General features: G+C 37.5%; 1 protein-coding gene across 1 annotated transcript in view; it reads left to right on the top strand.

Annotated features, from left to right (window-relative positions):
* Positions 1 to 15,000, top strand: part of LOC144980774 (uncharacterized) — a 214,945-nt gene that overhangs the window by 198,110 nt on the left and 1,835 nt on the right. Inside the window, exons 8-9 of the mRNA XM_078928561.1 lie at positions 12,556 to 12,648; positions 14,029 to 14,241. Of these exons, the coding sequence (XP_078784687.1) occupies positions 12,556 to 12,648; positions 14,029 to 14,241 (306 nt within the window). The remainder of the gene's footprint in view (positions 1 to 12,555; positions 12,649 to 14,028; positions 14,242 to 15,000) is intronic.

Here is a 15,000-nt window from a genome sequence, read left to right as displayed (position 1 = left end):
CCAGGGACCCCTTGTAAAGCGCTTTGAACACATTTAGCGGATATTGCGCTATATAAAGCTCATTTTAAAAAATGTATGTGTGTGTGTGAGCGCGTGTGTGTGTGTGTGAGTGTGTGTGTGATTGGATGCATGTCAGCTTCTGTTCATGCGTCCGAATCTGCAGTATGTAATATTTTTACTGATGGTCGTCAAGCTGAAGCACTTCGAATCTTCGGCAAAAGCTTTAGATCAATATACATTTATTATTCTTATTAAAGGGACGAATCATAATAGTTTTGCCATTAGGCTATATTAATATCGGATTTTCCATAAAACGAATGGGGTGTGATCAACGTGTACATATATGCAGGTCTGAAATCCGAACCCACTTATGGGCCTAGTTTAACATTGTTGTAATGGACAATACTTTGCGTCATTTTTTTTTTTTTGGGGGGGGGGGGGGGGGGGGGTATTTCTATTACAACAATGAGCCTATAAGGAATTGGGTTATCAGACCTGCAAATAAGTGCACGTCGGGTATGAAAATATACGTTTCTTGATCTCCAGCGTTTTGGAATTCAAAACAAGTCTCCAACGGCGTTCTTAGGTTCGGCCTTGGGAGAATGCATGGGTAGCCAGTCTGAAGTTTTAACCATCTATAACAGCATTTTGAATTAATGGGTAACAAATGTTGTACGCCATTAGGAGGGAAAATCGATATAAAGTTCAGGGCCATTCGCAGAATAGAATAGCCAGTCCCTATAATCCATCAAATGAGATGAATATTTATGAGTTAACAAGCGGTATTCAATAATATCACAGTACAAGCAGTGTAAAATAATATTAGGATTGGTATATTTGTATTATAGCCTTTACAGTATACATAGCAAGGAGCTCTTTCGAGAACGGAGTTTCATTACAAGTAAGATTCCATTTCCGTTTTACGCATAAAATCGATATTCTTCCGTTTCGTCTGAGAATGAATATGTGTAAATATCGAGATGCTAATGATTCATTTCAATACAATACGTTTGTGCAATAACAGAACACTTTTTTTAAACAACTTTGGTCGATGTTGCACTTCGTCAAATTGAGAAATTGGGGAGCAGTTCTGGTGTAAGATGACGATTTGAAACGGTGTGTGTGAAACAATAATAATAATAATCTTTATTGTCCAAAAAGGCAATTATTTTTAGGTTACAGATCTTGTAATAAGGGGGAAAAAGTAATTAAAATAGTAGTAATATTGATGAAAATAGTACTGATAGTAATGATAATATAATAATAATAATAATATAATAATAATAATAATAATAATAATAATAATAATAATAATAATAATAATAATAATAATAATAATAATAATAATAATAATAATGAATGCAAGTCAAGCACTTCATTCGTGAGCTATCAAATTTGAGACACTCGGGAGCAGGCACTGGTGTAAGATAAAGTTTGTAAATGGATGTATGAATCGATGCGAGACAAAACAAAACAGAAAAATACAAGATGAAAAAAAAATATCCCAAAAGGGAGACCTTCCGAAAGCTCCTACATCCCCAGTATTCTTGTTTTTTATAATGTTCTAGTAGGGGGTTTGGGAGGGGGGGAAACTTTTTTTATAATGTTCTAGTAGGGGAATTGGGAGTGGGGAGACTTTTAAAAAAAAGTCCCCCCCCCCTCCCAAACCCCCTACTAGAACATTTTAAAATCAAGAATACTAGGGTTGTAGGAGCTTTCAGAAGGCCTCCGTCCCAAAATATTAGTCTTTCTCGATGGGGATCGAATCTCAGATCTCCCCGAACACCCGATCAAAAAAATAATATGACACACCCTAGGCTATGCAATGCATCCAGACATCCTAGGGTGTGCAATGCATCCAGACATCCTTGGGTGTGCAATGCATCCAGACATCCTAGGGTGTGCAATGCATCCAGACATCCTTGGGTATGCAATGCATCCAGACATCCTAGGGTGTGCAATGCATCCAGACATCCTAGGGTGTGCAATGCATCCAGACATCCTTGGGTGTGCAATGCATCCAGTTGAAAAGCGTTGGGCAAGACCACAAGCGTTGGACTGGGTTCATAATAGCAGAAGAATGTGATAGACTGATGCAGCTATGTGGTCTAGTGGTGTGACACTCGCTTTCGGATTGGAAGGTCCTGGGTTCAAGCCTCGCGCTCGGCTCATAGTTAAGTCCTTGGAAAAGGATCTTTACTCACAAATGAGTACCTGGCCGTTAACAGCGTTGTCTTTGTCCGATAAAATTGTAATATCGCCTAACAGGCGTCATGTCCCGTCCTGCATGTTGACCAGGGACCCCTTGTAAAGCGCTTTGAGCATATTTAGTGGATATTGCTCTATATAAAGCTCAATTTTTAATATATATTTTTTAAGATATGGAGAAGAGTGACGCACTGTTTCCAGTCTAGATACCTATTATGACATGACACAGGAAGGAGTAGTAGTTTGTGTTGCAGATATCAAAGTGACAGATTGGGTAGCTGGCACTTGTGTAAGACAATGATCTGAAAAACTATCGATACTATTGGATGTGTTGATACTACGCGTTTAGTTAAAATACTCACAACATCCGACAGCCCGATATAACGTACCAACACACAAAACTATGAGTAACCTTGACCTTTAAAACAGCCTTATTGATATAATTTAATGAGAACTAATGGCCAAAACGGCTGTCTAAAAGCAATAACAAAATAGATGAGTGACGTCATTTTTGTTCCTTATATTATAAAACAGTGCCAAAGAAAGCAAGACAGAAAATTGCAAGAAAAAATATCATCAACAAATTTTTTTAAAAAGTGTTACACGACTGGCCAAGACTGAGATTTTGGGACGTTTTGTTGTTTGTTTTGTTTTGTGTGTGTGTGTGTGTGTGGGTGTGTGTGTGTGTGTGCGTGTGTGTGTGTGTGTGTCTGTTTTTTTTCTGTTTTGTTTATTTATTTTTCTTATATTTACCTTTCTTGATTTGTCCAGCAATTTCATGCACAATGTTTCAGGTCTTTATTTTGCATTACAGAGCTTTCTATTTTCAAACCAGGAAGTCTCGGGTTTAAGAATGTTAGACAAGTAAAGGTTCATTTCAAGTCATCTCTATTTGATGTTTAAAAAAGATTTCCGGCAAAAATTTAAAAAATGATGATAAAATCATTCAGTTTAGGAAAGGCGTACGTATCAACAGTCATGGATATAGGGGGTTCATAAATAGAACAAAATACTTAACACAGAACATGTCGGGCTCAAAACCCTTCTTCAGCCAACATCAATATTAATTATATCGTTTAATTTTATGTGGTTGGGGGAGGGGTGGATATGTATATGGATATGTAGATGGTATGTATAGAAAGATTCCGAGCCCGATGCATTCTTCGTTAACTCACTCAACCCTAACACCGACTATATCCGTAGTTTACCCACGTTTCTTTTACCCCCATGTCTATTTATTACATTTTCCAAGACAAATTATAGACGTACCTAGTATCAAAGCTAATGTTTTTAGTTTTTACATGTTAATGGTAGTTGAATAAAACTATCTATGCACATGCTCAGTTTTAATACATTTTTCCCAATTTTGAAAAGTAGCAAAAATCTCTAGGATTGAGTGAGTTAAATATGTTTGTCCGTTGTTGAAGTAGTTATAATCGTTGTTGTTCATAACAGGACCTAGCAACTTAATATTCACCAACGGCATATCAATTCATCTCAGATCGTTGTATGAATATCTCTGGTTACTGATTGTCTCCCTTCAAATCCCCCGAGATACTTTCTCGCATCCGCCATTTTGATGACGTCAAACAAAGAGGCGATAGCGTTTCCATGGCGACCATGCTAAACAGTAGTATTAAGTCGGGAGGAAATTGGCGCTAGGGCGATCAGCCTGAAAGTGGTGAGGAATTTCGTTGATTGCTACCTACTAGATTGCAATAAAAGGCCTTAATAACGTGCTTGGATTCGAATGGGGTCTAACAACGTTCACTTCTTTACAGGTCTGATAAACTAATTTATTATGGGCTCATTGTTGTAATGGAAATCTAAAAAAAAACGGACGCAAAATAGTGTCCATTACAACAAAGTTAAACTAGGCCCATAATTGCGACCGAGTGTCAGACCTGCATACATGTACACGTCGGGGTCTATTATAGAATTTGATGATGTCGCGTTTCCGTCGTAATCTAACAAAAAGTCCGTTTACATTCATGACACGCCGCATTAAAACGGTATCAAAATGGTAATCTACGGAGCAGGCACTGGTGCGGCTATGTGGTCTTGTGGTATGACACTCGCTTTCGGATCGGAAAGGTCCTGAGTTTGAGCCTCGCTCGGCGAATAGTTGAGTATTTTTTTTAATACTCTTTACTCGCATTCTCTCAATGAGTACCTGGCCGTTAACAACGTTGTCTCTGTCAGGGGAAAAAAATTGTAATATCGCCTAAACAGGTATCATGTCTCGTTGTACATGTTTTGTGTTGCTGTTGGTCAGGGATCCTATGTAAAGTGCGGCTTTGCACATTGGCGGACGCTTGGGTTATTCGTTGCCATCGTTAACATATATATATATATATATAGTATGCACTTGGCTAAGAAGCTCATAACATTGTCATCCGGAAGTATAACGGACCAACACACAAAACGGTGTGTATCCATGAACGTTTATAGTCAGGTTAATACAGTTCAATGAGCATTACTCACAAACGCGGATGGCAAAAAACAATAACAAAGACCTTAGTGACGTCATCTTCGAACTATCTATAGATAGAATGCGCTTGGCCAAGGAGTTCACAACATTGCCATCCGGAAGTATAACGGACCAACACACAAACTCTGTGTAGCCATGAAATTTTATAGTCTGGTTAATGCAGTTTAGTGAGAACAACTCACAAACGCGGATGGCAACAACAATAACAAAGGCCTGAGTGACGTCATCTGCATACTATCTATAGATAGTATGCAGATGACGTCACTCAGGCCTTTGTTATTGTTTTTGCCATCCGCGTTTGTGAGTTGTTCTCACTAAACTGTATTAACCAGACTATAAAAGTTCATGGTTACACAGAGTTTGTGTGTTGGTCCGTTATACTTCCGGATGGCAATGTTGTGAACTCCTTGGCCAAGCGCATTCTATCTTATAGCCTGAAACGAGAACCCTCTCGGACTGGCAGTTTGACGTCATTATTTGGTTTTTGCAATGCCTAGTGAGTTGTTGTTAGTAGAGCTCAAGGAAACAAGTTATTTCATTGGTTAAGCTATTGAATACAACTCACGATTTGTTTTCTTTTGTGGCAAAAGACTGGCATTTTGACGTCATTTTTTGGTCAGTGTCAGGCTATGACTTTACGATGGCCACGGGTTATACCAGTCTTCCCTTGGAATAGACCCTACAAACAAATTTCCTCTATGAGATGAATAACAGGATTTTAAAAATAATTTTTTGTATGTTTCTCACCTTGAGACAATGGCAAATCTATTCCCTATGCACAAGGGACCTTGGAAGGAGGCGGGAGGGGAAAGCGGCAAACCCATTGCGGCTATGTGGTCTTGTGGTATAGATAAAATGCGCTTGGCCAAGGAGTTCACAACATTGCCATCCGGAAGTATAACGGACCAACACACAAACTCTGTGTAACCATGAACTTTTATAGTCTGGTTAATGCAGTTTAGTGAGAACAACTCACAAACGCGGATGGCAACAACAATAACAAAGGCCTGAGTGACGTCATCTGCATACTATCTATAACACTCGCATTCGGATCGAAAGGACCTGGGTTCGAGCCTTGCTCGGCGCATAGTTGAGTCCTTGGAGAAGGCTCTTTACTCACATTCTCTCACCTTACTCAGGTGTAAAATGAGTACCTGGCTGTTAACAGCGTTGTCTCTGTCCTAAAAAAATTGTTATCTCGCCTAACAGGCGTCATGTCCCGTCATACATGTTAAATGTAGCTGTTAGCCAGGGACCCCTTGTAAAGCGCTTTGAGCACGTTTAGTGGATATTGCGCTATATAAAAGCTCAATTTTTTTTCAATGCTGGATGGAAATTGTAAAAGAATGGAATATGACTTTTTGTTTGTTTTAGTCTTTTCAAGTTTATCAAACTTTTAATTTTGACAACTATAAAATAATAATAATAAATAATAATAAAAGAGCTTTTATATAGCGTAATATCCACTAAATGTGCTCAAAGCGCTTTACAAGGGGTAGCTGGTCAACAGCAACATTTAACATGTAGGACGGGACATAACGCCTATTAGGCGATATTACAATTTTTCGAACAAAGACAACTCTGTTAACGGCCAGGTACTCATTTTACACCAGAGTACGGTGAGAGAATGTGAGTAAAGAGCCTTTTCCAAGGACTCAACTATGCGCCGAGCGCGAGGCTCGAACCCAGGACCTTCCGATCCGAAAGCGAGTGTCATACCACTAGACCACATAGCCGCACAACTACTGGTTCAAGCAGACAGAACACCGTTCTGTGCCGAGAGGTCACACATGAAAGGGAACAGTGTCGTGTGTGTTTGTCCTAAAACAAGAGATTTCTCGTCCCTCAATCTCCAATCTTTCTCCCAATGGGAAAGGCACGCCACAGACGGATTAGTCTATTTTTAGATTTGTTGAACACTTAAATTAAAATACGAGACTGTTTCTGTTTTGTTTTTTTGTATTGTTTTTTTTTTGTTTTTTATTTGTGTTTGTGGTTTTTTTTTTTGGTTTTTTTTTTTTTTTTGTTTGTTCTTTTTGTTGTTGTTGTTTTGTTTGTTTTCTATTGCTATTTTTTCCTTGTTTTATGTTGTTGTTTATTTCTTGTTTTGGTCATTTTATTGCTGATTTTGTTTTTGTTTTTTTTTTTTTTGTTTTTTTTTTTTGTTTTTTTTTTATTTGTTCTTTTAAAAGAATAGTTATTTCTTTCGTTTCATAATGAACCCCAATTTGCCAAAAATGATTGAACCGGAAACTTCTTTAAAGAAATTCTCGAGTTTAAGAATGTCTGATAATTCGGGGGGGGGGGGGGGGGGGTCATCTTAGTAGATCAATAGAATATAATATTCTTTAGTCATGTTTTCTGGCCAAAAATGTTCAAAGGCTTTTTGTGACTGGCCACAGATCTGATCTTCGGTTTGTTTGTTGGTTTTTTTTTTTTAATTTATTTGGCTGTATTTACATAATTCCTCTGGCCACAATCCGATCCGAGACAAGCCAAAGTTCTTCGTTCACTTTGTATCTTTTTTCTTTTCTTTTCTTTTCTTTTCTTTTCCTTTCTTTTCTTTTCTTTCATTCTTTTTGTTTATATTTAGACTACCTCCAGACTCGCCAGACGTTTTCTCGTCTCTATTTATTCTGAAGATTTAGATTGTAAGATGCCCATGAAGCAATATTTATTTATTGGACGCTGCCCTAATTGGCGGAATGATACTGCGTATATAGGGCTACGACATGATCCATGACTCAAAGTGAATAAAAAGTGAATTATTTTCACCGCTTTAGCTATTTTCTTTCTTTTTTGTTTTGTTTTTTTTTTTTTTGGCTGATAAAGGGTTTTGAGCTCGAAACGTTCTTTGTTAAGTATTTTTTCATCTTTAATTATTATTATTATCATTATTATTATTATTATTATTATTATTATTATTATTATTATTATTATTATATTATTATTATTATTATTATTATTATTATTATTATTATTTTTATTATTATTATTATTATTATTATTATTATTATTATTATTATTATTATTATTATTATTATTATTATTATTATCATCATCACCATCATCACCATCATCATCATCATCATCATCATCATCATCATCGTCATCATTATTATTTAGACTCCAATATATTCATAACACATGTTGATCGCGTGGACCTTATTGGTAAACAAAGACATAATTCATTGCGTTCTCACAACTACTTTCATTCACCATAAATAACAAACTTGAAAGATATTTCTCAATAATTTAGAAAGCAAAATATTGTTCGTCGAGTATCTATCTCTTTAAACCTTTAATCTTTTTCCTATTTAACTACATGCATAACTAGAGTCCTATTCAAAAGGTAGCAAGCAATTGCTATTGTCCGTTGTACTCTACAGAAACTGGGATAAACTACGGCTCCATCGGCCAAATGGCTGTGAAAGACTAGTTGTTTTTTTTTTTACATTGCATACGTATTTGTTTTGTTTTGTTTTTTGTTATTTTTGTTTGTTTGTGTTTGTTGTTTTTATTATTTTTTTTGTCTTTTTTTTTTTTTTTTTTTTTTTTTTTTTTAAGTTTTTAGTAAAACATAAGGTCGGGCGCGAATAAAAAAAAAAGCAAAATTCCAAGGATACTAGGAATAAATAAAAATTAATATAACAGCTTTAAAAAAGAACAAAATACCCAACACGGAACGTTTCGGACTCAAAACCCGTCTTCAGCCTACAGCAACAAACACAAACAAAGGCATAAATACATTACTAAATTCCAGATAGATTATCGTCAATCTAGAACTTAGTTATGTATTTATGTATTTATTGATTGTTTTTTTATAGCTGAAGAAGGGTTTTGATTCCGAAACCTTCCGTGTTTGGTATTTTGTTCTTTTTTAAAGCCGTTATATTCATATTTTGTTTATTACTTTTTACAGTCCACAGCTTCTAGCAGCTTAGTATCACAAGGAGAAACTAGGAAAACATTCTACTGTCGTTTCCTAATTTACAAACCTTAAAAATCAACTTGGGTGGGGGGGGGGGGGGGGGTGGGGGGGGGGGGGGGTTGGGGGGGGGGGGGGGGGCAGCGTCGCTTTGTCAATCAAGCCAGAAGTTATTATTGGTTTTCAATAAATGACCTCTCACATTCGCCTTCAATATAAATTGTTGAAACTAATAACAACATTGTCATATCTGCGGACCGTTGAGTATTTTAGCTTGACTGTATTTTTCCTATTTTTTCTACTCCTACTCATAAAAACCATGAGTTATGCGTAATGACAATTAAATCAAGTTTACAATTTATAATTCGTGACGTCAGATTATCAAGTGTTAAATTTCATTAAAATCGTTTTCTTAGCTCACTCAGCCCTAACAACGACTATATCCGTTGTATAACCGGGGTTACTTTTACCCCATGACTATTTATTACATTGTTCTGAGAAAAATTATAGGCGTAGTATTATAGCAGCTAATTTTCTTAATTTTTACATGTTAATGGTAGTTTGAATAAAACTATTTAATGCACATGCTCATTTTTAATACATTTTTGTCCAATTTTGAAAAGTAGCAAAAATCTCTAGGATTGAGTGAGTTCAAAATAGTTATCATTTTGACCTTGTCTTTTATCTAAAGATGACAATATCTGAATCGGTTGAGGGTGTTAGTGGGGGGGGGGGGTAGAATTTAAAAATTCTTACCTTTTTCCGTTTTGTTGTTCAAATTTTGCAAGCTTGTGAAGCGATTTGGGACTCTTCCGGAATTCCAAGAAGCAAGAGTATCAGATTCGTAAAATAGAGGACTAAATTTATGGGCTGTTAACTGGGTGGGGATCCTGACCTCCCATAGTGGGCAGGGGGTTACATACTGTGTCTTCTATCAACTTATATCTGTTTTCCAACATGCTTTCTGTCTTTGTCTTGGAATGAGATTACTTGGTTTTGTCCTGGCCGTGGTCGGAGTCCTGGTTGGGAGGGAAACAGTCAAATGCATAGTTATTGTTTTGGGAGATGATATTTTTTTCCTTGTAGATCATCTCTCTGTCATGCATTATTATATTTGTTATTTTTAATGTATAATGTAAGCATTTGAGTGTATTCCTCTTTGTTGGATTTTGTGCATGTGTCCGGATGAGACTTATAGGTGATCTCAAACTAAGTACATTGGTGATATGCTCTTGGTTTCTACATCTGATCCCTATTTGTTCCCAGTTCCCCTTTGTCTTACTTTCTCCTGGCTGCTTTAATTGTAATTCCCTTTTTACTGGCGCTGATATAACCTCAATGTGTTGCAAGCGCCGTAAAACCCTTTTTAATAAAATGGGCTGTTAAGATTGGGGGGTGTTATAGAACACAGACTCAGTCTTCCGGCTCTCGTGTCGATATCATTTCAGATATCGGTCACCGATCGTGTAATGTGGCCTCTTCTTATAAACGGACAATTTTATATATTATAGATAGAATGCGCTTGGGCAAGGAGTTCACAACATTGCCATCCGGAAGTATAACGGACCAACACACAAACTCTGTGTAACCATGAACTTTTATAGTCTGGTTAATACAGTTTAGTGAGAACAACTCACAAACGCGGATGGCAAAAACAATAACAAAGGCCTGAGTGACGTCATCTGCATACTATCTATAATCTGTCGACAAGGTTTGAGAACGTCTCAAGAGCTAGCTGGGAGCCTCGACCTACTTTTGTATTCACCTAGCCAATCAGAAGGCCGGGATTATTAAAGTTTGTTTTGATTAGTTGCCAATGAAGAAAAGAGCAAAGAAAAGGAAAAAAATGTCGGTCATCTCATACCAAGCACCCGACGTCCTCTGCCGTTTTCTTTTTGTTTTGTTTTGTTTTGTTTTGTTTTGTTTTTTGTTGTTTTTTTTTGTTTTTTTTTTTTGTTTGTTTGTTTGTTTTTTGGGGGCTTTTTTTGTTGTTTGTTTGTTTTTGTTTTTTGTTTGTTTTTGTTTGTTGTTGTTGTTTTTTTTTTTTTTGTTTTTTTGTTTGTTTTTTTGTTGTTTTTTTTTGTTTTTGTTTTTTTTTTTGGGGGGGGGGGGTCGAGCTGCTCTTCTCTTTAGTCTTATTATTTTATCCGTGCCGGACGTCTTTATCCGGAAGACGACAGAGGACGGTAGTCCCGGGTGTCGGAGTCAGTTTCCGGTGTGGGTTAGCCCTAATGCAGTTTAGTTAGAATTACTCATAAACATGGATGGCAAAAATTTTTTACAAAATAACAAAGACCCGAGTGACGTCATCTTCATACTATCTATAGATATAACACACAGTCACACAGCTCCAACGTGTAGTATTGCAGAGCGTGTTGGAATTCAGTGTGCTGGAATCCAGACTTACTGTATAGGGAATGAGATTAGCGGAAGAGTAGCGTCCCTTGATTGGACGTCACCCATAGTCTGTGACGTCACCGGCGGAAAAGTTATTAGAGAGAGAACGTCATGTTGGTTGTGCGCATGCGTCTCTCGTCCTCTCCTTAGACTGTTATTGAAAAATTATGCCTTTTCCGCCACGACCTCATAAGATATCGTCGCCTAGGCATGCCACGAAGGAATATAGATAATTCATCAAACAAGATTTCTGATTTCAACAGGAATCACCCATGTTGTCCAAGTGAGCAAATCGGGGGTTAATAATCTTGCTCAAGGGAAAAAAACGAAAGTGCCTGAAGCGGGGCTCGAGCCCGGGCCCTTCCGGGTCATAGTGCAATGCCTTAGCCACTCGGCCACTTCGCCCCCCCCCCCCCCGACTGTGGACTGTTATTGATCCTAGGTTTTCTGTGACCACCCCCCCCCCCCCCCACCTTTCCACCTTAATCCCGTGTTACTCAGCTGTGATTTGGTAACTTGTTCTGTTAGATATATCGGAAAGTTGTACTTTGCCAAGACTTGCCACCTATCAAAAGGGTAGCAATTAATTGCGCGAATTCATTTAGCGCCACCGGGATAAAAATTCTGGGTCTATGGGCCTTGTGGTTCTGAAGAAGGGGAGCGATCGATAGATAGTTCGAAGATGACGTCACTCAGGCCTTTGTTATTGTTTTTGCCATCCGCGTTTGTGAGTTGTTCTCACTAAACTGTATTAACCAGACTATAAAAGTTCATGGTTATACAGAGTTTGTGTGTTGGTCCGTTATACTTCCGGATGGCAATGTTGTGAACTCCTTGGCCAAGGGCATTCTATCTATATTCATGTTTTCGTCCAACCAGGTCATCAATCACATGATTTGTTGATGTCCAACGATTGGACATTTCTTAACAAATGTAAACACACTGCTTTGTTTACAAATGTTATAAACATATCCATAATGTGTCAAGACGAATCAAATGACCAATCGTGATGTAAGATATTTAAAAAGCTGTGAACACTTTTCACTAAGTGGGTCACTTTGAGCAACATTTTGCAATGTGACCAATGACCTCAAGCACATGTAAAGTTAATATAGATCATGCCCATTACTTTTTTAAAAATTGAGCTTTTATATAGCGCAATATCCACTAAACGTGCTCAAAGCGCTTTACAAGGGGTCCCTGGCCAACAGCAACACATAACATGTAAGACGAGACATGACGCCTGTCAGGCGATATTACAAATTTTTGGGACAGAGACAACGCTGTTAACGGCCAGGTACTCATTTTACACCTGAGTACGGTGAGAGAATGTGAGTAAAGAGCCTTCTCCAAGGACTCAACTATGCGCCAAGCGAGGCTCGAACCCAGAACCTTCCGATCCGAAAGCGAGTGTCATACAACTAGACCACATTGATGACTCAGTTGGGCGGAAACATGAATGAAGGTCGCTCCCATTACTTAATACGTCTTCATAATTTTTAATTTTAATTATTTTTATCTCCGTCTCCAGGTGAAGTAGGCAAGGAAATGTACATTGTCAACAGAGGAAGGCTTCACGTTGTTGCTGACAATGGACGGACGGTGCTGGCAACGCTCAAACCTGGTACGTCATGATTATGGTGTTGTCATGGAGATTTGACAAATGTACTTCCTGGGTGGGGTCCTTTGACCTCCCATGATGGGCAGGAGGTCACGCTGTGTCTTTTATCCCCTTATATTATCTGTTTTCCGAGTTGCTTTTAGTATGTACTTATATATTATAGAATGTGTCTTTTGTTTAACATCTGACGTGACTTGAATATATGTGACCTACCGGCTCTAAAAGGTGTTATGTGGGGGTGGGGGTAAAGTGGAAAACGAATGATAAAGTAAAATTAAAATTGAAATGATCTGAGACGACGTGCACTTATTTGCCGGTCTGATGACCCAATTCATTATGGGCTCATTGTTGCAATGGCAATCTTTTTTTTTTTAATGACGCAAAATATTGTCCACTGTAACAATATTAAACTGTGTCTATCCATAATGCTTTCGGATGTCAGACCTGCATATATGTAGCTGCACGTCGATCTAAGACTATGAAACAATACCGTTTAGAGGCAACGGGTCACTAATTAATACAATCGGATGATTATTTATTATGCAAGTCATTGGCAAATATTTCTGTTGGAAGAACTTTGAGGAATGTCACGTTTATAACAACTGTATTGATAAGGAATTCGATCATCTGTCTTAAGTTTGAATTCAATGAGTAATTTATGTTTATTATAAAATTAATATCCTGTACTTTATAATGTAAATGTTGCTGCTCCAAGGTCGAAGAAATAAATAACAATGTGTGAAATTGAATGTAAGCTTCAATTTAATCTACGAAAACAGATAGAATGGACGTTTTGGGTTTCCCCTTTATCAATAAAACAGGATGAACGAAACACGTCAGACGAATGAGATTAATGTGGTAGTCGCGTTGTTAGGATGAAAAAACTTTATTTGTACTTTATATCATACCAATGCATATCAGTTGTTATCATTGTGACAGGACAACAAAGGCCACACTATCGGCCTAATTTATCTCTTATTAAATATTGTATGGAATTTATGTCTATATTATATTATTTTCGAAGTATCGTAGAAAACTCAAGAATGTAACAGACTTCAACAGTCGTGATGTCACTTCCCTCGTAATGACGCATAAAAACTTAGTATCTGGTTCTAAACTATCAGAATAACGGCGGACGCCCTTATGAAATATTTATCCGACGCGACGAGCATAAAAGTGTATCCAGGGGAGAAAAACATTATAAATCTTATCATGTTTTGACTATGATACATTCTGATCACATGACATGTGAAAAAGTTCTAGCCAGCATGAAGAATAAAAAGTTTAGAACCAAGCTGCTGGTTGTTGGGCGGACGTGACATCAGACTGTTGAATCCTATTCCAACTGGCTAATCATCTTTATTACATGAATTTCAATTTCAGGCAGCTATTTTGGTGAGATCAGCATCTTGAACATGGGAACGGCCGGAAATCGCCGGACGGCCAGTGTTCGGTCCGTCGGGTATTCGGATCTGTTCTGTTTGTCCAAGAATGACCTCTGGGACGTTTTGAAGGAATATCCGGCAGCCCGGGTCAACCTGGAGGCCATCGCCGTCAAGAGGCTGGAGCGATACAAGAAAGCACCTCTAGAAAAGGGTATGGGGGAAATGGCTACATTCCTACGTACTCTATGTGCTCTAGTGCTATGACACTCGCCTTCGGATCGGAAGGTCCTCGGGGTTCGAGTTCGAGCCTCACTCGATGCATAGTTGAGTCTTTAGAAAAGTTTATTTACTCACATTATTCTCTCATCGTACTCAGGTGTAAAATGAGTACCTGGTCGCAAACAGCGTAGTCTCTGTCTGGAAAAAATTGTAATATCGCCTGACAGGCGTCATACCCCGTCCTACATGTTAAGTGTTGCTGTTGGCCAGGGCTTTGGGAACGTTTAGTGGATATTGCGCTATATAAAAGGCAAATATTAGTATTATATCCTGTAGTAGTGTATTCTTTTTTTTAAACTAATATTTAAGTGTTTGGTTAGAAAACCCGCTCTTCAAATTTCGATTGATTAAAATGTCCCTAATGACAAAAACTCTCAAACCTCGGCTACCTCATATATATATATATATATATATATATATATATATATATATATATATATATATATATATATATATGTATGTATATATATATATATAAATTCTTTGCTCTCATTTTGCTATGTCTCAACTGCATGAATAAAAACATCAAACTTAGATACCTCCACCTAATTATTGAACGTTTATTCTTCATTCAGCCCTCTACTTTTCATAATCCATTATCCATTCTTGGGCGACTCAAATAGACGAATTTTGAGATGTACATTTAACTATCGCTGAGAGCTAACATAGTTTTGGCATATAACTTAATATA

This window comes from Berghia stephanieae, chromosome 10 (genome assembly GCF_034508935.2).
Source record: "Berghia stephanieae isolate SIO BIC M18660-M18661 chromosome 10, UCSD_Bste_1.3, whole genome shotgun sequence".
Lineage (NCBI taxonomy): Eukaryota > Metazoa > Mollusca > Gastropoda > Nudibranchia > Aeolidiidae > Berghia > Berghia stephanieae.
The sequence above is the reverse complement of the archived record's forward strand: the minus strand, read 5'-3'. Positions and strand labels throughout refer to the sequence as shown.